At 35.4% G+C, this 25,217-nt stretch overlaps 1 protein-coding gene across 2 annotated transcripts in view; it reads right to left on the bottom strand.

The window, feature by feature from the left end:
- Positions 1-10,047: 10,047 nt before the first annotated feature.
- Tace (ADAM 17-like protease Tace) overlaps positions 10,048-25,217 on the bottom strand; it is a 126,932-nt gene continuing 111,762 nt past the window's right edge. For both annotated transcript variants that reach the window (XM_081755543.1, XM_081755544.1), the window contains 2 exons: positions 24,843-24,958; positions 10,048-18,486 (listed from right to left, as the gene is read on the bottom strand). In XM_081755543.1, the coding sequence (XP_081611669.1) occupies positions 18,106-18,486; positions 24,843-24,958 (497 nt within the window). In that variant the 3' untranslated portion in view covers positions 10,048-18,105. The remainder of the gene's footprint in view (positions 18,487-24,842; positions 24,959-25,217) is intronic.

Here is a 25,217-nt window from a genome sequence, read left to right as displayed (position 1 = left end):
AAAGATTGCGATCTTGGCCAATAATTAGATGTTGGGTCAGGAGCCACAAAATTTTTGAACGGCCTATAGATAAATCGAGTTTCCGTATATTTTACGGAATAAGCACATCAAACTGAGTTAAGTGGTAGTTTTGGTTTGGATACACTATATGCAGTTCTTCAGATATAAGACGTACAAGAAAATACTTGATTGAATGAAATATATTGAATTTTTTGAATCAGGGGCCACACAATTTTTGAATGGATCCTAAATCGAGATTTTATATTTTCTACGGAATAAGGACATCATACTGAGTTAAGTGGTAGTTTTGGCTTGGCTGCACTATATGTAGTTCTCGAGATATAAGGCGTACAAGAAAATACTTGATTGAATGAAATATATTGGATTTTTTGAATCCGGGGCGCCACAATTTTTGAATGGATCCTAAATCGAGATTTCATATTTTTTACGGAATAAGCACACCATACTGAGTTATGTGATAGTTTTGCTTTGGCTACAGTATATGTAGTTTTATCGAGATATAAGGCGTACAAGAAAATTAGTAATTGAATGAAAAACATTGGATTTTGGATCAGGGACCATAAAAATTTCGGATAGTTCCTTAATCGAGATTTCGTATTTTTTACGGAATAAGCACATCATACTAAGTGGTAGTTTTGGTTTGGATACAGTATATGTAGTTCTTCAGGTATAAGATGTACAAGAAAACGTTTGATTGAATGAAATATATTGGATTTTTTGGATCAGAGATCACAAAAATTTTGAATGGATCCTAAATCGAGATTTCATATTTTTTTACGGAATAAGCACACCATACTGAGTTAAGTGATAGCTTTGCTTTGACTACAGTATATGTAGTTATCGAGATATAAGGCTTACAAGAAAATTTATAATTGAATGAAAAACGTTGGATTTTTTTTGGATCAGGACCGACAAAAATTTTTAGTGGTCCCTAAATCGAGTTTTCGGTTTTATTTTTAACGGAATAAGCACATTATACTGAGTTAAGTGGTAATTTTGGCTTGGATACACTATATGTATTCTCCAGATATAAGGCATAGAAAATTTCTTCTGAAATATATTGGATCTTTTGATCCAATAAATAAATAAATAAAATAGAATAAAAATAACTGCCTTTGTGACTACATCACTCTTGAACCTCCCGACCGATCTCAATCAAATTTTCAACATACATGAGTTTAGGGGCAGGGATTACTTTGGGCTATTCACTTTGACAATGCAACGTAGGGGAGAGGAAGGGGGAGAGAAATTTAAAAATGATCAAAAATGACCGATATTAGTGTTGAATCAATAGTTTTCGGTGTCGATGAGAGAAACAGTGCCACTTCTGATGCTGTTTCAATCCAAGTTTAGCTCTGATAGTTGGAGAGGGGGAGGGTACAACGTAGGGGAGTAGAATGAGCATTTTAAAATGATCGAAAATGACTAATATTAGTGTCGAATCCATAGTTTTAGGAGTAGCTGAGATTAATAGTGATAATTCTGATGCCGTGTGCCGCAGCATGGAGGAGGGGGAGGGAGAGCTATTTATATTAATGATCGAAAATGACTAATATTAGTGCCTAATCCATAGTTTTCGGGATCATCCAGATGAACAGTGATATTTCTGATCCGGTTTAAATCCATAATCAGCCCCGCCACTTGAGGAGGGGGAAAAAGAGATACATAAAAATGATCGCAAATAGCCACTATCAGTGTCGAATTTATAGTTTTTTGTGACCTTTAGATAAACAGTGATACTTTCGATCCCGTTTAAATCCAAATTCAAACCCGCAAGTTGGGGAAAGGGGAGGAAGGGATATTTAAAAATAATCGAAAATGACCCATATTAGTGCTGAATTCGCATTTTTTGGAATCACTGAAATGAACAGTGACATATAAAGATGTGCATTTAAATTATTTATTTCAACCCAGCGAAGCAGGTAATATATGCTAGTATATATATTGGTGTTATTATTTTACCTTACATTCTCTCAGTAGCGTAAGGACGAATGGACCTCCTCGCAAAAATGTTGAACGGACCCCCTCTTTCCACATTCATGAGTCACGTAAAATTTACAGAGAACAGTTTTGACTTTCTGTGTTCTATCTAGTGAGTCACTACTTGCTCATATGCAAAAAAATGCACATTATTATTAGTATTATTATTGTTGTTATATTGTGCTATAGTTTTTGCCTATTCTGGTGTAACAACCTCGAGAGTCTAGACACGACATTTTTAATGAGGTGTGGTCGCCTCACTTTTTGTTGTTTGGTTCGATGCTGGTTTCACTGTCCTTTTCCCACCTTTGAAATACACCAAGCACGGCAGATCACGAAAACTCGACAAGTCGCGCTGTTTCCGAAATGAAGCTCCCAGCCATTTAGTCACCCTGATATATCGTCGTCCTTCCCCATTCAAGGCACAAGCACCACACTGACTAATCGAGTGAGATTCTTATTACGTTTGGCGCGCGGTTGTGTTATGCCTCGTAGCTCTTATCTCAGCCCAATGATTTCGTTCAAACAGTAGCGAGTGGTCACAATGTTTTCGCTGGTTAGTATAGCCCTTATGCAGAGTCGTTCTGACGTGTGATTAGTGCCATACTAAAGAGTTCGACTAACATATGTTTCCTGCAGTAGCCAGGCCTCTAGTATAACGCTAATCATACGTCAAAACGATTCTGCATAAGGCCCTATAAGTTTTGTTGGCTTTTAATTTACTAAATAATCGCTCAGGTGTTACCGTCTTCACAGGTAAAAATGAGATATAGTTGGAACATCACATAATTTTTACCAATATAACATTATAAAGTTTAACTTCGAAACTGAAATGGGCCTTTTTTGTTCTGGGCCTCCCAGCGTTGCGGGCCCTGCAGGTCCTTTAGTTGCACCACAGCATTCTCTCTACTCAGAAGAATAGCGACAAATAGAAAAGGCAAAATTCATTCTATCCATTTTTCATGCATCATACACTTCAGAAAAAGAAAATCATGTAATACTGATATGTAAGAAAATATTAGTATTGTTTGTTTGTTTTCTGTATACAAAGAACCATTTAGGTTTTTTTTTAATCTCATATTCTGGTAATAATCGAAAAAAAAGAGTTTCATGTGATAAATGGACGAAAGAAAATTTGTCAACGCGATGCGAATGACGTTCTCTGCAACTTATTCCCATTTTTCGTACAAAAACTCTATTCCTACCTGCAAAAAGAAAAGATTTATGTAACCCGTCAATGAGGTTTTGCCCTACGGCTGAACAACACGGTTTATAAAAATTGACTCTGACTGACTGCAAGTGCACGAAAAAAAAAAAAAAAAAAAAAAAAACTTGGATTCCTCTCCCCGACCACTTCAAGTGCGGATATCGTGGACATATTCAAACTGAGCGCTAAGATGTTTCAGTTCTTCCCAGTAGAGCATCTGGTGGCGAAAAGGCGAAGTACTCGGAGAAGGAGGAGAGAACAGTAACCTTAAGCTCATGTTCAAATTGCAGTCATTTTATCTAGAAGATAAATGGACTGCTCTTGCCAGGAGAGAAAAAAAAATATCATTATGACAGTTGCAGGAGAAAAGGTGGTGAAAGTGAAAAAAATACACGACCCACAGTATTAAAGGAAGTTTCGCCATATACAAGAAAAAATATTCACATTGGAAGGTCAAAATTTTATGCACTACGACCTAAGTGGGTGGTTCCACACCCACCTAGAGAGATCTGTATGTATATTGTGCCATTTTGAACTTCGCGTGGTAGGTTTGAAGCCGTGACATATGACATCTTGGTTGGACTTGGGAAGTCGTTAGTGGTCTGTGGTGTATAACAAGAGACTTTTGTTTCAGGAATGTGGTGAGTGCCGTGGAACGGGAGGACTCGCTTTACAGACACTTGATCTGGAGAAACATAGTAGATGAATCTTCTGAAGTTTCATATGCTACACGGGAGAGAAATAAACTCAATTAGGAAGAGTGTTGTTGTTGATAACTTCATTGAAGAACTTGAGGAATGGACAGTGAAAGCAGTAACACGCCAACATTTAAAGAAACTGCAACATCACATTGCAGAAGTACAGGGACGTGTAGAAACTGAACAACTATTTGTGCTTCTCTGTAGTTTTGCTGAGAACTGCTCTGTGATTCTGCAGCAAGAAGTATGAGAATATCACTGGAATAAGGCTGAAGTTTTATTATAGGAGTTACATATTTTCAAAACAAGACCACAAGTGTTACAGTTATAAGTGGTATTGAAGACATGACTCAGCACGTGCATTGTTGGCAATACGTAAAATTCAACAGTTGCAATCGCAGGCAGAAAAGATCACTATTATTTATGACAATGCCCTTAACCAGTTCAAAAAATCGTTACCAAGTATTTGAATTGACAAAGTCGCTTGTGCCAATGAAGTGGGTTTACAGTGCTGATGGTCATAGGAAGGGGGACCTCGCGATTGTGTACGAAGGCTGCTGAAGCAGCATGCTACAAAACAGCCTTCCATCCCAAGTACAGCTGCAATTCAGAATGCAGAGGATTTTACAATACTGGTGAAGTGACATATCAACAGCCCTCAACCTCTTGCTGAAAGAGGAAGTTAAAGAATCCCGCTAGCAGAAAATAGAAAAATGGTACAACCAAACTATCCCTGTGAAAGGAGTTCGAAGTCGCATGTCTGAACTCATAGTGACGGACGAACTTATTACATGAACTTGAAAGAGCAAAAGAGAAGAAATTTAATTTGTCAAAACAAGGTCTCGAAAATGACTGGGTAATATTCAGATTCACAACCTACAAAGAGGGATGTTTGTGATCTGTGTATATGACTGTGACTATGGCTTTCAGAAGGTATAGATATCAGTTATGAGTTAAACGAAATCGTCGTGAACTTTATGCTATCATGTGATCTGGCTGCTGGATAGTTCTTCCAATTCGCGATGTTTTCAAGAGCGTGGGTGCTCCAGTTCTTAGTTCAATAGGATGGCATAATATAATATGAAAAGAAGATACTGAAGCAGTTGAATACACTTTTAGTTCATTGAATCGTTAATGCCAGTTCTGAGCAGAGTGCACAGAAGTGGTATGCTTTAAAACCTGAAATACGTTTTGGAACTTGCACATTTATTTTGGGAATCTTATTGTTTAAAAGCTGTCTGTTATTTATCTATAATTAAAATGCCATATCGACTAAGACTAGACCTTGATTTTATGAGACCAATATATGAGAATGTGCTAACGGAAGTTTGTTTAACGTATGGCAAAATTTTTAATTGTGGGGTCAATCCATTTCAAATCACGCAATTTTAAACAAAACTGTTGCTTAACATTTTTTTTTTATTTTCCTGATATTTTTTATCATGAGTTCCCTCTAGGTAGACAGTGACAAAACACTGTTTGAAAAAAAAAAGTTTTCTTTTGGCAGTCATTTTCAGTTTTTATGAAGTAAATCAGACTCTTGATGATATGTTATTTCTGTGTTGAATACTTATATAACTACCTGCAGGATAAGTTTCAGTCCTGAGAATGCACTTGTAACCGTCAAGTATATCGGGTCACTGTTCGGGTACCATTTATTTGTAATCGCCTGATCGTAGTCTGTCCTCCGTGGTCCTGCCAATAAGTATTCTCCTGAGACCTGGACTTACCTGGGTAGGACGTTGAAGGACCTCTCCAAGAGGGGATTACAAAATTGTCCCCAAATTGGTCGTCGGTCTCGATGATGAGATGAGCATTAGGCGCCGAAATGTTCGGATGTCTCGTCTCAAAAACCTCACGGACGATCAGGCAGGTCATCCAGACCATAACGCACACAAACATCACTCATACACACAACGAAAACACTGGGTTAAATGACACTATACTTATTTATTAGAATACTATTAAAAAGAAAAATAACGAAGAGAAACGAGCACAACACTTAACACTGATTATGTGTAACTATTTGCTTTATTAAAATGACACTTTGCTTTTTACTATACTATAGCCCTTATCATTTTGATATATATATGCAAAATATTATAATTGAGATTTCACTATAAATACTTTTCTCACACCATTGACGCACTTAGGGGGAAGTGTCGCCGGGATAATCCCACGTAGTAATCTAGTTGCTGCTCCAAACAGTCCTGAAGAGTCGACACGAATCTTCGGCGAAATAACACAGTCTCCAAAGTGGAATGCTAATGTTGGAGGGCGTGTATATATTTTTACGCAATAGGTCTGTGAACCTGGGGCATATTGATTGGGACTAGCCGTAAGAAAACGTCCTTCACCGGCTAATAGCTTGTGTCCCTTATCACAATAGTATACTTAATGCTTGACGCGACGTGTGTGGTTGCTGCCTCGAAACATAGAGTAAAACTCCCCGAACCAAGAGGTTCGAGATACGAACTGTATTGGTGCATTCGTCAATCTTGGCAGTTCATTCTAAAAGCACTCAGATTAAGTCACCTGTATATACATGCAAACAGAATATAGAAAAGAATTGATGTTAATTTTAGTCCACTGGCCACGACGCACGAGACATTGTGATAACTCGGGCGTGTGACAGTACAAATAATGAACTGGTAAAGCGCTGTGGCTGGTGACGATCTGACGCGTGAACACCTGGTCTACTCTGATCTGCTCTAATCTGCAATATTTCCATAAATGATTAAAGAAAGCACTTAATTCAGTTTCAAATAACAGTAGAATATAGACTGTGCATATTAATAAGTCAGGGAGAAACACTGAAAAGGTTCATCGCTCACTGAAACGTTCTCACCAGAAAGCAATGTTTTATATATATATATATATATATGAAAAAACAATGAAAGATTTCTTTGTCCAGTTGCGTGGGAAGGAAGCAATTCCCACCGAAGAAGGAACTTATTTGCTTCGCAGAATAAAGTATAAATCGAAAAAATAATCACTGTCTTTACGAAATATACAGAGCACCCACAAAAAATACTTCTATAACCTCGTGGCGGAAAATGACTGAAAAGCCTTTTAACTTTCTCAGGTCTAAGAAGGGACCTAATGAAAACAACTGAAAGGTTTATCCAATGTTCTTTATACAAATAGGAATATATCACCAAGAACTATGCCTGACACTCAATTACATTTAGAGTAATAGAGCAGTGAATTCCAGTAAAAACACTATAGTGCTGCCGAAATGTCTTGATCCGTGGCAAAAATGCAAACTAAAGCTCACACCCACACGTTGAGCCAATAAGGGTTCAGTTGTTGCTAAACGAAAGAAAGGGAGTGGAATTCCTTCAGCCGACAGTAGCGCTTGGAAAGGAAGACTAGGTGTCAAGTAAATGTGGTATATCTACACTTCTACACGCTCGTGTAGTGCCTAGGTAGCAAACTAGGGCTTGTTAATTAATGTCTGCCAACACAAACATGATTTTGGTTTACTAGTAGAGTGGAATTTCTTTGCCTCATCACTCGGGGAGAATTCCTGCGATGGGATAGGCGGAACAAGAAAACGAGAAGTTACACGAGCTTCCCTTCAAACACCTTACACAAAACAGATCCTGACTCCACAAGATATGTTCAAATACTGTCGAGAGAATATTACTGAAGTTAAATATATGTTTGTTTTTCCAGCTGAAATTGAACAAATGGAAACAGAACTGAGAGATTTGAATGTTTACCTGTAAAAGAAACAGGAAGCTATCACAGATATGTTCCCATATGTGACAATGAAATAAGATGTTTTGTTACTTTCAAAGGCTCAAACTTCGATGATCATTTTTTACAAATAATGACTTTGTTCCTTGTATATATGATGAGAAGTGGAGGCTTGGATAAACTGAAGACATAAGTGAAGATAACAATGTTGTTTTGATAAATTTCTTTCACCCTTCTGGACCAAGAACTATTTTTCAACTTTCCAAAAATGATACTGCTTGGGTGCCTGCAAAGGAAATAGTACGAAAAGTGACTCTATTGGAACTCACAACAGGTCTGGTAGAACACACAACCTAACTGATAAACTATGCAATGAAATATCGTGTTTGTTTAACTCTCTATTAAACACAAATATATATAGAGAACCATTATTGTGTGTATACTGTACGCAAGTGTAGTACCAAAAAAAAAAAAAAAAAAAATCTGGTTAATTACATTTAAGAATTAGAACTCTCATTGTTAGCACTGTCCATTGTCATTTAAAAGAAGAAATATTTGATTATTTACTGTCTATAATGATTTAAATATCATTCGACCAATGTAAATTGTAATAATTTCACGCCCTCATTTGCCACGTTGGCACTACACGAGCGTGTAGAAGGGTAGCGTTTTTACCGAAATTCACTGCTCTATTCTAAATGTAATTGAGTCTGAGGCATAATTCTTTGTGAGATATTCCTATTTGTATAAAGAACATTCTGTAAAATTTTCAGTTGTTTTCATTGAGTTTCTTCTTAGACCTGAGAAAATTGCCGTTAAAAGGGCTTTCGGTCATTTTGGGAAAGCTCTAGGAAAAAACGGAGTGCATTCTTAGGACTGAAACTTCTTATACTGCAGGTAGTTATATAAGTATGCAACACAGAAATAACATATCATTAGTGAGTCTTGCTTTCCTTCATAAAATTAATGGTCTTCAAAATTAATGATACATTTTTCCGAGTTCTTACATTAAAGCGTTTGACTGACTCTCTTGCATGATAGAAAAATTAATATAACGTGTACCTGAAGTTCATTTTATGCTGAATACACTTGTTTTTGAATTATTCTGATATCTTTAAAAATAGCTTGTCAATTAAAGTTTCCGGAAACCACGCTTTTTTATTAAAATTTGCCCAACCGCCATTAAAAAAAACTATGACAATTTTTTCAGTGTTTTGTGACTGTCTACCTATAGGGAATTCATGATTAAAAATATCAGGAAAATAAAAAAATATATATATCGGCAACACTGCCTGGGTGATTTGAAATGGATTGACCCTTGTTTAAAAATTCTGTTCAACTCAAAAGTGGAAGTTCTTCTCTTCAGGCATTTAGTACTTACTGTATATTACTGATCAAGAGTCACAAAATCAAAATTTTTGGGATTGCAATTTTTGAAGAAAGAAAAAAAAAATAAGAAATATATTATAAAATTCGGAGGCTACAGCACGAGACCCTGAGCACATATTTCCAAACGGAGGATATAATTTTGATCATTAACTTTCATGTAAAACGAAAAGCAAAAAAATATCGAACCATTCCAGAGATAATGTTTTAATATTTTCCATGTGAGAAGTGTCAGCTCCATATTTGGGGGCTTTCTTTCAAAAAAGAAAAAGAAAACTAGTTTCTTTGTCCTGAATTCTAAAATAACATCTGAAATTCAATAACATCTGCTAAATTGAATAACATCTGAAACATCTGAGAGTATCAAGGTAGAGAGTTTTCTCTTTGCGTGCCTGAATTGATCCGAACATTTGTGTTTGTAATACACAAAGAGAAAAAAATGCATGGCTAAACCGGGACTCGAACTCGGGTCTTCGGCGTACCATGCCGAGGCGTTATCCAGTCCGCTTTCAGAATAGCCATACACCCTCGTACTTTTCAGTGCTCTCCCACTCAGAGCATGTGGGTTGTACCACAATCTGGTTATTGCGCTTGGATAAAGCCAATGTCTATGTTCAGAACACCGATAAGGGTTGTATTATATATTAATAGAGGGTTTTCCTCTTTTCATTAATATAATGATAATACAACCCTTAGCAGTGTTTTGAATATAGACATTAGATTTGTGCAACAATGTACGTATATCTTAACTAGCTTTCGAACCATATATACTTTTACTTGAATCTTGTGATAGACCAAAAAAAAAAAAATGTCCATAATACAGGTTTTTGAAGTTCTACTGGAACACAGTGTACAATGTTGAAACGGAATCGATTCAACTCTCGACGAGTATTTTCACGCAAGGAGTGATTAATCACAACATGGATTAAATGTTACGTTTTACGTTGATGTAATTGTATTACATAGATTCAAGGAATGAATATATGGATGTATAAAAATTCATGACATTTTTTTAAGGATTTAAACATCAGATTGAATAAAAAACGAATAACATACATTACAGAATAACATTTATATTTATTTCAATAAACTTTACATAGAAAACATTTTTACGAAAAATGTATTCAGAACAATAGAAAATATATATATTTTTACAAATGATACATATAAATAAGTAATCATACTAGTTTTGTACAAAATGTAAATGCCGATTTTTGACTAGATTAATTTCCTTTTATGCTGCTACTGATTTCTAGTTAATCACAATATTATATCTTACTATTAAAAGACTTGCACTTAAGTCGGTACGCTTAATAATAGGCTATATCTACGTTTTGGTGTTATGCTGAATATACAACTATTTTCATATATTATGAACATAAGATTTCTACAAATTTAAAATGATTAACAGAAGAAAAAGTTCCTATTAAATAATATAGACTCTTAAATTGTTTTCATAATTACAATGTATTTAATATACGAGGGGTGAATCAAAAATGAAAGTGAGGATAATATTAAGATAATACTGAAATCACTATTTCAAAATCGCAAAGATAATTGGTGGTGATCAGATGAATCGCTATGTTACATGCGTGTACCACAGAAAAGCTGCAAAGTGATATTTCCTTTTCTGAACCGAAAATGTGACACCAAATTGAACACATTGGTTTAACGTAATTAGTATTTCAGGTAAGTCAAACTTACCGCTGCTAGGTTAGCCTATTTGAGCTGATAGGGTAAAACCTGTTAATTGGTCTTATTTTTGTGGAACGTGCAATTTCTATTAACATACTGGCACTTATAATTCTATAAATTGATTACTATGTGTCTTAGTAATTGGGTACATTAAAAGTACATTATCCTTATTCTGCTAATATCTTCACCATATGTTCACCATGAACTGTATACGTGATCTTTTAGTTTCTTCCAAAACATCCTTTACTATTATGTTCAGATCAAGAAACATAATAGTATATTTGTTAATTACTATTAGTAGTAGCGAGGTTAATTTGTTGAAAGGTAGAATGTATGGAGAAAAGATTTGTCAATTGGAGGTGATCTGTCCAAACATCCATCGTTTGGTATTGTCTACGGCGTTTAAGTCTATCGGCAAGTGCCTGAACAAATCGGTGTCTGTTGTTAATGATTTGTTTCCACTGATTCCCCACAATTTCCTGACATTTTGCGAACTGCAATCCAGTGCAGACGGCTGTACAGGTTTCTTGAGCTTTGAATACTTTTTTCTCCACATATTGAAAGCATTTTTCTTCTAGGGAACACTTCCAGCAGATCAGCAACAAACAATCACCGGATTCATATTGCCTATTATTATAGACGGAAAGGATGTATTGTAGCACTTCGTATGTCGATTTTACAAAATTATAGTGGCAGAGTGCAAATGGCAAACTAAGATGATATTACATGCAATAACTCTTTGTGGATTGTATTGCTAGGGATTTTTTTTTTTTTTTTTACAATAAAGAAATGATCTTCACTATAATTTAATTTTCCTAAAGTACAAAATACTACGTAGATCGAATTAATTTATTCTTAATACTTTAAAAGAAACATTATCACCAACATTTCGAACAGACAAGAATATAGCAGCTATTGTGCAAAAGTGGTTTCATACGCGTTTCATTGTGTTTTATTGTGATAATACTGATAAGTTGTCGATACTGTAGCGCAAATGTGTGGGTAGAGACAAATATTATGCTTATGAAATACTAGTAATTCAGACGCATACGTTACAAGAGTCATAAAATCAATTTCATTTTTGTTGATTCATCCTCGTGTACAGAGGTTGTTCAGCCTACGTTTGGCCGATTTCGTTCCTTCTCCCTCCCGGGCAGAATGGACTCACCCGACCTGGCTCCTGGTATCCTGCAGTGTTGTGCAGTGGCTTCCTGGGAACGGAGTTGTTTTTCCGCGCGGACGACAATAACGCTCAAAACAGGACCATTGTTCTGAGTGTTGGGTTAAATTTGTATGTGGGTTTCCGCTCTGTGACCAAAATGCCGCTCAAACTAAACCGGTTTTGGGAAGGCTATGTTGCGGCTCTTTATGACGCCCACTTTAGCGTTTCTGTCATTAGAAAACAGTGCAAGAAGAATGGTTGCAACATCAGTTTAAGTGGAATAAAAAATGTTATTAAAAAGTACAAGGGCAACGAAGCTCCACAATTTGGATCACCAACGAAGTTGCCTAGGAAGCGGGAATGCACCAAGGCCACCTCGACCATGCAGAGGAAACTTCGCAAAATGGCAATGCAAGAAAATCCGCTAGCACAGGTGTATGGCTAATCGTCTTGACGTGTTTTTGGGGAATGTGAGCCGAACGTTACACCATCAACTCAAGCTGGAAAAAGTCATGAAAGCTCGCGGACATCTCACGGATGCCCACCAAAAGGAACGAAAGTGTAACGCCCGGAAGCTGTACGAACGGCATCTGGCAAAACAAAGGTGGATGTACATCGTAACGCTCGATGAAGCATGGATTTATCTTTCCGACTGCGGCAAACCAAGAGAAAGGCGCCAAGAACTTCAGAAGGTGGGTCCGTGTCTGTAAAGAATCCTTCCTAAAAGGGTTCATGGTCGTTACTGACTACTGTTACCGAGGTAAACTGAAGATTCGTAGGGTGGCGAAGAACTGCTAAATAAATTCGCAGTATTTTCAGGAGCAGATCATGCGGCCGATCTACGAGCATGAGATTCCAACAATGTACGGAAATGGCGCCAATCTGGTGCGCATTCACATGGACAAGGCCTCATCACATACCTCACGATCGTCCCTCGCATTCTACAGGGAGATGGAGGAGGCAAGTGGTATACAGGTGATACCTTTCAATGAGATACCTGTTAAATCTCCAGATGCAAGTCCTATGGACTATTGTGGATTTGGATTGCTGACGCGTGCTTTGAAAAAACAGCGTGTGACAACTGTGGAAGGACTTTGGAAAGCTGTGCAAAGGGAATGGGACAAGATCCCCCTCCCAGTTCTTCAGAGAAGCCTATTACAGTGGAAATTACGCTGTCGGGCTATTGTTAGGAACTAAGGGAAACACATCAAGCACTTACGGACCTGGCGCCATGGATTCTTCTAAATTTTAGGTAAGTCGAAATGGCCAAATGTAGACTGAACGACCTCTGTAAATTTTCTTGAATTATTTATTAATGTCACGCTAAGTTGGCAAGATTGTAACCTTAGTACGCCAGTTCGCTACTGCGCACGATAACTCTTGTACTATAGTGAATTTTTATTTTTTAATTAATTAATTAATTTATTTATTATTATTATTATTATTATTATTATTATTATTATTATTATTATTATTATTATTATTATTATTATTATTATTATTTGCAATAGGCAGTTAGACCGATTATCTCGGCCGAGTTAGTGAAGTCAATCCATTCACATTTTCGCGGATAACGGTGGCGCTTAATATTATCCTATTTTCCATACATGAAAATATTTCGTGATATTCTCTTTACTGTCCTTACCAGAGTTCATTAAACACTGGAATGTGAGTAACAATTATTGAATGTTAGATTATAGCAGCTGCATCCATATTAGTAAAAACAGTAATGTGGTGCCAGCAAAAGTAAGTCCCCATTATATAATTTCTTTTCTCAGAAATCTCGAAATAGCCCGATTTTGAGTTACGTTTTCTGAAGAAAACCAGGTTCTCTTTACGTGAAAGAATAAATGTTCTCAAATTTATTCTACGTTTCGAAGTTGTTGTCAAATGAAATTGTATACACAGATGAAATTCACTTTTGCAGGCGACTGTACGAACCATTAGTAAATATTTTCTCCGTACGTCATACATACAATCAACAGTTTTCTTTTTCTGATAATCAATTAAAAAGTCTAATAAATTGATACATTACGATAAGGAGTAGTTTTCTACTAGAACTATTGTATAGATAAAAACTATTTCTGCATTAGTATACAACGATCATGTTTTAATATCCATTACCGACATAATTTTCCACATATACATGTAATAAAATTGCTCCTGAATCAATTGTTTTATTTAAAATACACTGATATGTTCTGCGTTACTTATTTTTACACATTAAGTTTATACTTGTAGTGTTTGAATTTGTTGACCTTAATTCGAAAGACTCCTCCCTAATCTCAACACAGCGTAAGATTGAATACTGAAAGGTATTGGTACTTTTTTTTTTTTTTTTTTTTTTCGGATGTCAGGTATTGTGACACTTTTTCACAAGGATAACTCGAACAAGTATGATTAACAGTATTTTTAAAAAATATTATTACTACAAGAAAATAATACACAGGTCTACATATCTTTATCAATTTAATGGAAACACATGTAATTGGAAACATGTCAAACGTCTGGGTTGGCAACAGTCAGGCGGCGGTCGCAGCGTCATTTTTCTTTGTGGTATGTTATGGCAAATTCCGTACTATACGAGGAGCAGAACAACGGCAGTGTATAGTTAACTGAGTAGATGGTAATAGTATAAAATGGACGACCTCTCTAAATTCCAAAGAGGGAAAACTGTTGGCGCTCGGTTGTGTGATGCGAACGTGTGAAAGCGGTAAGTGTGTTGGATGCATCGCGAAGAACACTGTTGAAGGAAATGATAGCCTACAAAACGTCACTCAGAATCGTCGAACCACTGAGGAATTCAAGCAGCACCTCCCACAGTCCGCTGCGTGTTACATGATATGGACATACGAGGTCAGGTTGTACGGGCGAAATTTTGATAAAGACCATCACTTTTTAGCGTGACGCTAATAGTGCTGCAAACATGCAACCTGGACCGCTGATAATTGGAAACGTGTGAATTGGTCGGATGAATCATCGTTCACCTTATTTCAAACTACGAGCCGTATTCATGAGTGGCGGACGCTGAAAGAAGCACAGTGCCTCCGCTGAACTGTGAAAAATGGCGGCGGCTCTGAATGCTGTGGGGAGCAATATCCTGGTTTTCAGTTGCTCCTGTGCTAATGGTTACTAGTCGCTTCACTGCCTGTGATTATGTTGCCATTTTAAGGGACCATGTCTATCCTATGGTCCAGATGTTGTTTTCGGGCAATCACGCCACATTTCTACATTGGTATGATAATGTGCCCATTCATACAGCTGAAGCTGTTGCGGCGTGGTTTAAGGAACATCGGGATGAAGTTGAACACTTACCTTGGCTCTCCCAATGCCCAGACCTGAACATAATTGAACTCTGTGGTCAGTTTTATAGACACAAAGCCGGCGCAGATTCCGCCTCCATCCTCCCTCACGAAACTAACTGATGCACTGCAAGCAGAATGTTGTAATATTTCACTTGGTACTATTCTCGATCTCTATGACTCCATTGCACGTCACATCAGAGCTGTTCTAATGGGGAATGATGGTCCAACGTCATATTAATAAGATAAGTTGCACTTTTTCAGGCGTTTCCATTAAATTGATTAAGATTCGTATAAGATAAAAATGCACAGCTTTAAGAGCATAACACACCATTAAAAAAAAAAAAAATCTTTAGCTTCTTTTTCATAAATGAAAGGAGATAATGAAATGCAACTTACCAGAATCATAGATAATGTTATTCTACGACAGAAAATATGAACCTGAAGAATTTTCAGTGTTGCCACCCATAGAAATTGCAGTGTTGCCAGAAAAACATTTCCCCCAAAATCTTAAGTTAAGACAGCGACTAGAGGAACGAACTTGGAATCCTGTGAACTACTTTTTTAAAGAACATTATTATTTAACTTTAGTGAGTGTCTAGTTCTGACAGATAAGTATATGTGACACCTTAAATATAGGTGTAAAGGATACATTAATTTTTCAGTTTAATATGTCATTAAACGGGTATAATTAACATTAAAAAAAGCCAACAGATAGAACAAGAACGCGATATGAAACAAAGACGTGTAGTTAAATTATTTGAAACCATAAATAACCATTTGCGTAAATAAACGAACAAATCACAACTAAATACCACGCCACTCAATAGTAGGTACATATGAAAATGATTACGAAAGGCTCAAGATATTCTTTCGATGAAAAATGCACTTTTAAATAGTACGTAAAACAACTTATACTATTAATATTTCGACGTATATTCGGAATAATTTAAATGTACACCATATAAGAACTTGACAAATGTATATAAACCATACTTAGGAATCACATGTCTTTACAATCAATCGTGTTTGTGTTATTCACAACTTTGAGTTAAATCATTTACATACAGTATTTCCTAATATATGAATGAATTACCAGACAATAATGATACCCTATTCTATTTTCGCTTCAGTTTTCTTTTAAAATAATGTTTTTCCTCAACAGGTGTTCAGAGCACCAACTTTTTCTATCTATGATAAAGATTAGGATCCATCTTCTCAATACTTTCACACAGACGTATGCTTCCTTTTCTAAGACAAATCAACTCCAATTAAAATACTTCATTAACTCAGTGACACAGACAATTCTACTAGTATTCGATAATGATGAACACAATCGCAATCGCACGACAAATTCCAAATTGTGATTAGCAACCAGGATTTATCTGCTATTACTGTACTATAAAGGATTACAAACACCATATTTGTACGTAGTTAAAATTTGGCGTTTAACACATTTAGCACTCGTATTTTACTTTGCATTTCGAGTGAAAATATCTTAATTACTTTTTTTTTTTTTTTTCAATCGTCAAATTTGGTTTCTAAATTCTAGTTCTAATTTAAGAATAAAGCTTAATTTTTCATCCAAAATTTGTTTTACCGGTTAACTCTCAACCTTTAAATTCAATTGTTTTCATCTTTAAAAAGTTCAAACTGAACGAAGGATGTTTTAAACACGTCATAAACTGAATAAAACAAATAGTGGATAGTAGTCCAAGAGTTATCATACGTCTTACGTCTTAAATGTCTTTGCAAAAATGTGTCAAATATTACAATTCTTATTCTTTGGATTGATAATTATTTAGTTCTTTTACTTGAATTCCGCCTACCTGTCCATTAATTTAGAATGCAAGCATAATGCAACACATCCATACCTTGACATGTACACAAGAAGTAATCTTCGAGTTCAATATAACATTTTGCTTTACTTTCGTATAAAAGATACTACATTTGATTAATTCTCCATACGGTGGAAAGTACTCTTTATAATTGTAAATTTATTAGATCTTAAATCTAATGCACTTATTGCTATATCAGTTTATTCGTTTAGTTAAAACAAAATATTCTCAATGCCCTTTTTAGCCGAAGTCCCTCTCCTATCACTATTCTGAATACTAAAGCGCTAACAGCCAGAATGGCTGAGATTGTGTTTTAGTACGTATTTACGCTAAGTTATTAGGGTTAAAAATATTTACAACTGATAGGCTTTTGTGCTTGTTGTCTTTTGATTTAGAAACAAAGGGGAAAAAATACTACATACTACGAGAATATTGGAAGAAAAATACATATCTATATTCTTCTATATGAAAAATCAACTCATGAAACAAACACATTCTTCACTATTGTCGTAAGGAATTCGGTTACTCACAAGACATCGATTTTCTTAATATGGTAGATGCGTTCATATCATTATGTCTTTTCTAATACTACTTTAGTGGTGAATCCAATTTTCTTTCTTTAAGAGAAATCCAAATTTCCACTTTCCAATAATCTGAAAGTACCTCAGTAGCCTACTATTTACTTTTCAATCTCCAACTCATTACAAGAATAAAAAGTATGTATTCATCAGCGGTCTTAATGCTAGCAGTCATAGTCATATAAATCCATCGTTATATCACAACATGCATTCAGTACAAAGATATAACTTAAAAAAAAAAGAAAAAAATCAGTAAAATACTCTAGAAATTAATACTACTTGACCTTTGTCTATACTTTACAATATCATACGTGCTTCGAGAACAAAGAAAGAATACGAGCAGGGTCAATGGAAACTAAAAAGCGTCAAAAAATAATGGAATGAAATCAACCAACATACATATACATACTTGATTTTCTTCAATGCACAATCACCCACAAGACCAGAGGTAAAGCCATTGGTTATTTAGTATTTTGAAAAATTCACCACGCTTATAGTAATGTCGACTCATCGCGTGGCTCATTTAAAACCTGTCCCTACATCACTGCTGCATGATGATGTGGTGTTACCCTGGAATGAACATTTTCTCTGCTGTCTCCAGCTTGACAACTGCTGCTTACTGCAGGTTGTGGCTGTGCAGTCCGACGGATTCTTGTGCGAATAATTCTACGGTTATCTGATGGGTGAATAAGATCATCTTGATGGCGCCATTTCCATCGACGCTCCTGATCCTCGCGTCTTCGCCGGTCAACATAATTCACAACACAACTGGCAGGAACCCACACCAAGATAGATACAATCAACACCGTACCAACAATGTTGTCTTTTAAAAACAACAATACCGTATTGATATTTATATCTTCAATAATATCCCAGAACCGCTCTACAACATCCTGGATTGTCTTCTCACATATACCCTGAAATACAATCAACAGGTTTTAATGACTAGTTCCCAGAGCATGAAACAGTCTAAGTATCCAGAAAATTTATCAAAATATGGACTCTACTCTTGTAGAAAATATAATGCGTATGATAAAATAATAGAAAAAAAAAAACATACCAAATCCATGAAACTCTTCGTTATTTATTATTATTATTATTATTATTATTATTATTATTATTATTATTATTATTATTATTATTATTATTATTATTATTATTATTATTATTATTTGTATGATGTTAGTATTTATTTGTATTATCATGTTTATGATATTTATTCCGTATGATATTTTCAGAATTCCAATTCCAAAATGTAGAAATTGGGTTCGGTTCTCTGTTAAAATTGTAGTTTAAAAAACTTGCGGGAGAGATGTTTTCAATAACTCAAAAAGATGACAGAAGGATAATACAATGATGAAACGTATGAAGATGGGAAATAACAATTTGATTGAGTATAACCTTTGTAACGTAAGATTAAGTTAATTTTTCCAAATTTTAGAAAGCTTTCAAACATACAGAGGTGTACAATGGTTTGGTGAAGATCATACTTGCAATAATAAGTTGTAACTACTTTAAAACATTACGAATGATTATTTTGTGGGTCAAAAAACATGAAATTCAAAGAGAAACTATAGCTCGTCACAGAATCTTGATTTTATTTTATGGAAAATCTATTCAATCAGAACTGTTATTAACTATCTCCCATCTTTATATCGTCTTCCCATCAATTTTTTGACTTATTAAAAAATACCTTTCTTTGTGAAGTAATTACTTTGTTGATTGTGTCTATAAGAATTTTCCTGAAAGTTTTGGCTACTTAATCCGTGGCTTTGTTCACCATGTTAAGTCACTTACACTTATTTATGAAGATGTAATCACTTTATAAATACAGTTTACACTTTTGATGATAGAGTTCTACAATTGAAATTAGAGCTCATTATAAACTACACTCATGCTTATAAATTAAGGATAATTCAGAAAAGTGGAGAAAAACGAATAAAATATGCTATTCAAAGAAAACAACATATTCTAATGCACATTGTATGGCAAAAAATGAGACAAAAACCTCACACATATGACACGTCTACGTCGTATGGAGAAAATATCCAAACTGTATGGACACACAAAATGATATCAGTATAGAATGTGATGTTCATGCACATCAAGGAAAGCACGACAACATACTGTAGATCAGGTTATTGAGCAGCTGTTGGAGTATGACGTCCCATTCTTGAACTAGTGCCTATTGGAGATCTGGAAGCGTCTGTAGGGGGTTGAAAAGGGGCAGCACTTACGTCGATCAAGAGCATTCCATGCACGCTTAATTGGATTGAGGTCGGGCGATCTCGGGGCCCAAACTATTCGCTGAATATTTTCTGTTTCCAGGTACTCCTCCACAATTGGAGCTCAAGACCATGAAGAGACCACTGATGTTCGAAAATACTGTATAATAGTATTTATAGCCAAGAGTTTTCCCAGTGTCTGATTGAATATTCTCGTTCAACTAATTTCGAGAAATGTGCCCGATAGTGCTCCACTTCTCTCCCTTACTGGTTTGTTAGACTCTATATCACGGTCCCCACATTTTTGTAAACTGTTTTCCCTGGCAAAGATTTATCTATTTCCCTGATAAAGGTTTGTTTAATTTTTGTAATTTTTCGTAACCCCATTAGCCTACTTAGATACCTAAACTAAAGGTAAGACACTCATTTTCTATAAAATGGATCGGCGTAGAAAACATGACTGACTGACTAACTAACTAACTACTTATCTATCTACAGGGTGTTTCAAAACAACACCGACAACGTTTGGGAGGTGATTCCTGACACCAAGATAAGACAAAAAGTATAGACCAACCTGGGTGCACAAATGCTTCCTTTCGGAGATATAGGCTGCCGAAAACATTAAAAAATGAACTTTAAAGATCCATATCTCCAATACTATCGGACCTACCGTAGTTGGGTCAAAACAATTTAGGAACTAGTATGTGCCCTATCCAAATATCCATGTTTCAGAATCCTGCGTACTTCCGCAGCAATTTCTGTAGAGGTAGTTGGTGCGTACTTCAGATTATATGCCCGAAGCCGAATTTCCTCTAAAAAATTGTTGTGCGAGTACCTTAGGATTCCGAAACATGTATTTTTGGATAGCGCACATATTAGTTCCTAAGTGAAGTTTTGACCCAACTACGGTAAGTCTTATAGTTTTGGAGCTATAGACCTTTAAAGTTTATTTTTTCATGTTTTCGGCAGCCTGTAACTCCGAAAGGAAGCATTTGTGCACTCAGGTTGGTCTATATTTTTTGTCTTATCTTGGTGTCAGGAATCACCTTCCAAACGTTGTCGGTGTTGTTTTGAAACACCTTGTATATATATATATATATATATATATCGGGTGTTTTCAAAATGGCGCCCACGGACTTCAAGCATTATTCTACATGTCAAAATAAAGCAAAACATATTTGTATAGCTTTTGAGTCCTTATCTGGACACACAAATTACACTATGTGGCAACATCGCAAATAAAGAACCATAGATTAGATCTATTAATCTATCAAATAGTTATATCGATTCTTTCCAGATGGCAGTTAAAGTCGATATTAATTGACACTAGCGTCACTTATTCGTGTAGTAATCGATTCAACTGCTAGTTGTATTCGTAGAGTAATACTAATGGCTCCACGTTAATCTGTGACGTTGCCACATTGTGAAATTTTGATTCCCCATAGCGGCTGAAGGAGGCCCCAGAGGACATACCATCATATAACGCTTTATATTGCTTTATTTTGACCTGTAGAATAGTGCTCTGTGGTCCGTGGGCGCCATTTTTAGAACACCTGATATATAATACAGTATATATATTTAATCGATCTACGCGATACGGAATTAAACATGAACATACACAGTATTAAGACCATTAGCTGTTGAAGAGTTTCACGCTCCAAGTTCAAAGATTGCCATTAGATCCTGATAAAATTTATATGGAACCTGCGAGAAAGTATAGTCTTTGAAACTAAAAGAGTATAATCAAAATCAGTACATCTGTGTTGAAGTTATGCGTGAACATGTACGCAATGAAGTCGGTTAATTACGACATTACCACTAGGAACAATTGAGATGTTTCACGGTGTAGTCCGATGACTATGATCAGATCCTACTGAAATTTATATGAAACCACCGGGAGAATATATTTTTTTCAAACAAAAAGTAAATCAACAAAATTGATGCATCTATGTCGAAATTATGCGTGATCATACACCCAGTGGTGCTATTCAGCCGGTTGTTAAAATATTTCGAGTTCGCAGAACCGTTTGTTATACCCAGATATGACAGTAAATTTTACCCTGTTATACCAAAGATCAGTAAATTTTAATTTAACACCTTTGTTTTTAGAAATCCTTCCAGCTACAGGATTAAACATTGATCTCTCAGAACAAAATATAAGCGTTTATTTCTTAATCTCAAATCCCAGACATCAAAAACAAGAACTAGGATCACATGAGTATGTGGTAATGGTTATTTATATTTTAAACGCATACATATTATTATCAGCATCTATCTTGGATAAGTTCTTTCTAATGGGGCGTTTACACTTGGTCGATTTAGTCGCACGACTAAATCGACTCGCTGCATTTGCCACTAAACCGAAGCAACTAGGCCGAATCAGATCGATGGATGTGTTCAATTATTTCAACCACAGAAAATAGAACGTCTTTCAATTCAGTTGCCAGTCGATTAGTCGCCTTCGATCAACAAGCGATTAAGTTGAAGTCCCGTTTACACGGTCGATTACGTTGAAAGTGACGTCAATTCAACTGAATCGAACGCAAATCGACTAAGTGTAAACGCCCCATAAGATATTCGCAGTGCTACTTAATTTCGTAACACCGCTTTGTATTCGTATTCGGATGCTGTGTAGGTCTCTATTTGTCACTTGTGGTATTCAGTAAAAATATTACCTTTTCTCTACCTCCTATGTTTTTTCACTAAGAGAGCTATATCGATCTACTCTCTTTTTTCTTTCCCTCCATATATATATATAGAAAGCTAGAGAGAGAGAGAGAGAGAGAGAGAACCGGTTGTTAAAAAATTAGAATAGCACCACTGCATACACCCAATTATGGTATGAACACTGTCAGCCATTGAAAGGTTTCATGGTTTAGCTCAGAAGACGATGGTTAGATCCTCATGAAATTTATGAGTTAAGAACCGGAAAACAATTCTCTTTCAAACAAACAACAACAAAAGAGAAACACATTAAAATCGGTGCACTTGTGTCGAAGATTTATGCTTGAACATAGTACAAGGTGTATCTATAAACTGGTCAAATTGAAAACCTCGTGTTTTTAAGTCGGTTAAAAAGACGCCATGTATCTCAGTTCAGGTCAGAAACGCCACACACGGTCTACATCAAGGAATTCAAGATGCTGTAGCTCAACTGATTCCAGAGTTAAGAACCTAACCACAAATCATGGCACAACACACCTATTATAACTTAATGCATCCGTAACGTATTTTTCAATATTGTTGTATCGTATGATCTCTAAATACCAAATAGCCTTATTACTTCGAAGTTGCATTCATTATCGAAAATGACTACTTTTTTCCCTGATATTAAAGAACTTTTCAATAATTTCCCTGACATTAAAGAACTCTTGCATAATTTCTTTGATTTTCTCTGATATAAATCAAATTCTCTGACATTTCCTGATTTTCAAGGTCTGTGGGAATCCTGAACAAGTGAGGAACTTTTCCAGATATTGGGACAGACTCGATTATATTCCTGTCTAGGTTCCGATAGATTGCCCAACGACTTTTACAAAATGATTTGGGATTTGGTCAATCAAATTTTGACGGAAATTTTCAATGAATAGTTGAATCATCCTCATTTTCTTCAAAATGACGGTATAGTGGTTTTGTTTTGATACCTAAAACGAAACGGCTGGCAAATCAGAATAGTTTTGTTACATCATGCTCCTCAATAACGATTCAAAGCTGAATCTCAATTACTGGGTTGTCAGATCAAGAAGCAGATCCTCACATTTTTATTGATCGCCAAGCTGTATTTCATGATACTAAGAACGTCTATTCGGCTCTCAAATATAGTGTTATTATTAGCAACTTATTAGTAAATAAACAGCAAGCTGCGATTTTATCATTGGATTTTACAAGTGCACTTCATAATATTGCACACACACACATAGTTATTTCAGTGTTGCGACCATATAAATTTCCACCGGACTTTATCTCCTTGATTAAATCTCTTTATTCTACGATATCTACGACACTTAACAACAATGGTTTTGCTTCAGAGTCTATTCCTCATCGTCGAGGCCTTACACAAGATTAGCTTATGAAATTGCTTTAGAAGATGGTTCTTCATATTTCAATGTATTTTTCTTCCATTGTATTTTTTTATTCTTCCCTTTTCTTTGAGACAATTTAACGAGAATCGAAAACTTTAATAGTGTTTTGCTACGCATAATCGTTTAAAAAAATATAACTTTGAGCGTATTATTCAATGAAATAAAATCTGTAGTTTTCCGTTTTTCAGCTATGCACTGTAGGCTAAAGAAGATGGATGATGAAGGAAAATGAATGAATATGAAGTACTCGGTGAAATGTGAATGTAGAAGGAAACGCAAGAACCTCAAAAACATTAACAGACACAATCTTGACCACTCACATGGCCTGAGATTGAACCAAGGATCCCTCAACCTGAGGTGAGTATTCTACCACTAAACTACCGTGTCCCCTTCAGTATAGTATTACCTATATAAAGACATATTTTAAACTTACTGAAATCTTAGACAGTTTAACACGCTAAATTGAATGAAGTGTCATACATACACAAGATCAATTTACCAAATTACTTTGCAAGAGGTTTCTCCAAATTTCATCGTATTCTCTTTCATTATTTCTTTCCCTCCTCCCTTTTTTCTGAATCAATTTAACGAGAATTGGAAACCTTAACAGTATTTTGTAAGTGTTTTTTCATGTACACTTCTTAAGAAAATCGATTATTTTGATCACAAATCCAGTTATATGCGATTAAACTATTTGTTTCCCTTTTCATTCATTGAACTTATGCAGAACTGTTTTCACAGGTGACTGTGTTATTTTGTTGTACTTCTTTTTCCAATTCTGAAAATCGTAGTTCTGTTCATATTCCGTCATAAAGATTTACCACACCATACTTAATCGAAACAGAATAAAAATTAACCACTATGAGATATAATGTACTGTTTAACGTTCCAATAAAAGATGTTTCTCTTCAGCATTTTTTTTTTCTATTCTGTATAATGAACAACAGAAATACACTCAATACTTACTTTATTGCAAAATCCTTGAATACATGGTGTACCATCGGGTAGAATATCTTGGGGATCAACCGGAAAGCACGTATCATTTAGAGTCATACGACAGCAACGTTTGCACGCATCAGCAACTAAATTAAACGAACACAGAAAATTAGGCACATTTTTCCAACGATTTTTACTATTTGCAATATCAATGTACATAAATAGAAACATCTTTACTTTGAATAATTAATTATCTAATTATCGGTTCTTCAATATTTAAAGTTTCCTTGAATACACTTTAGAGTCATTTACTGTTATAGAAAGATAACATCTAAATTATATTCCCTTTATCTTTATTTATGACCAGTTTTCATGCATGATATTTGAAAACACAAATACATTTTA

Source organism: Thermobia domestica, chromosome 4, assembly GCF_964235325.1.
Source record: "Thermobia domestica chromosome 4, izTheDome1.hap1.1, whole genome shotgun sequence".
NCBI lineage: Eukaryota > Metazoa > Arthropoda > Insecta > Zygentoma > Lepismatidae > Thermobia > Thermobia domestica.
Note: the sequence above shows the minus strand (reverse complement) of the source record. Positions and strands in the feature narration are given on the sequence as shown.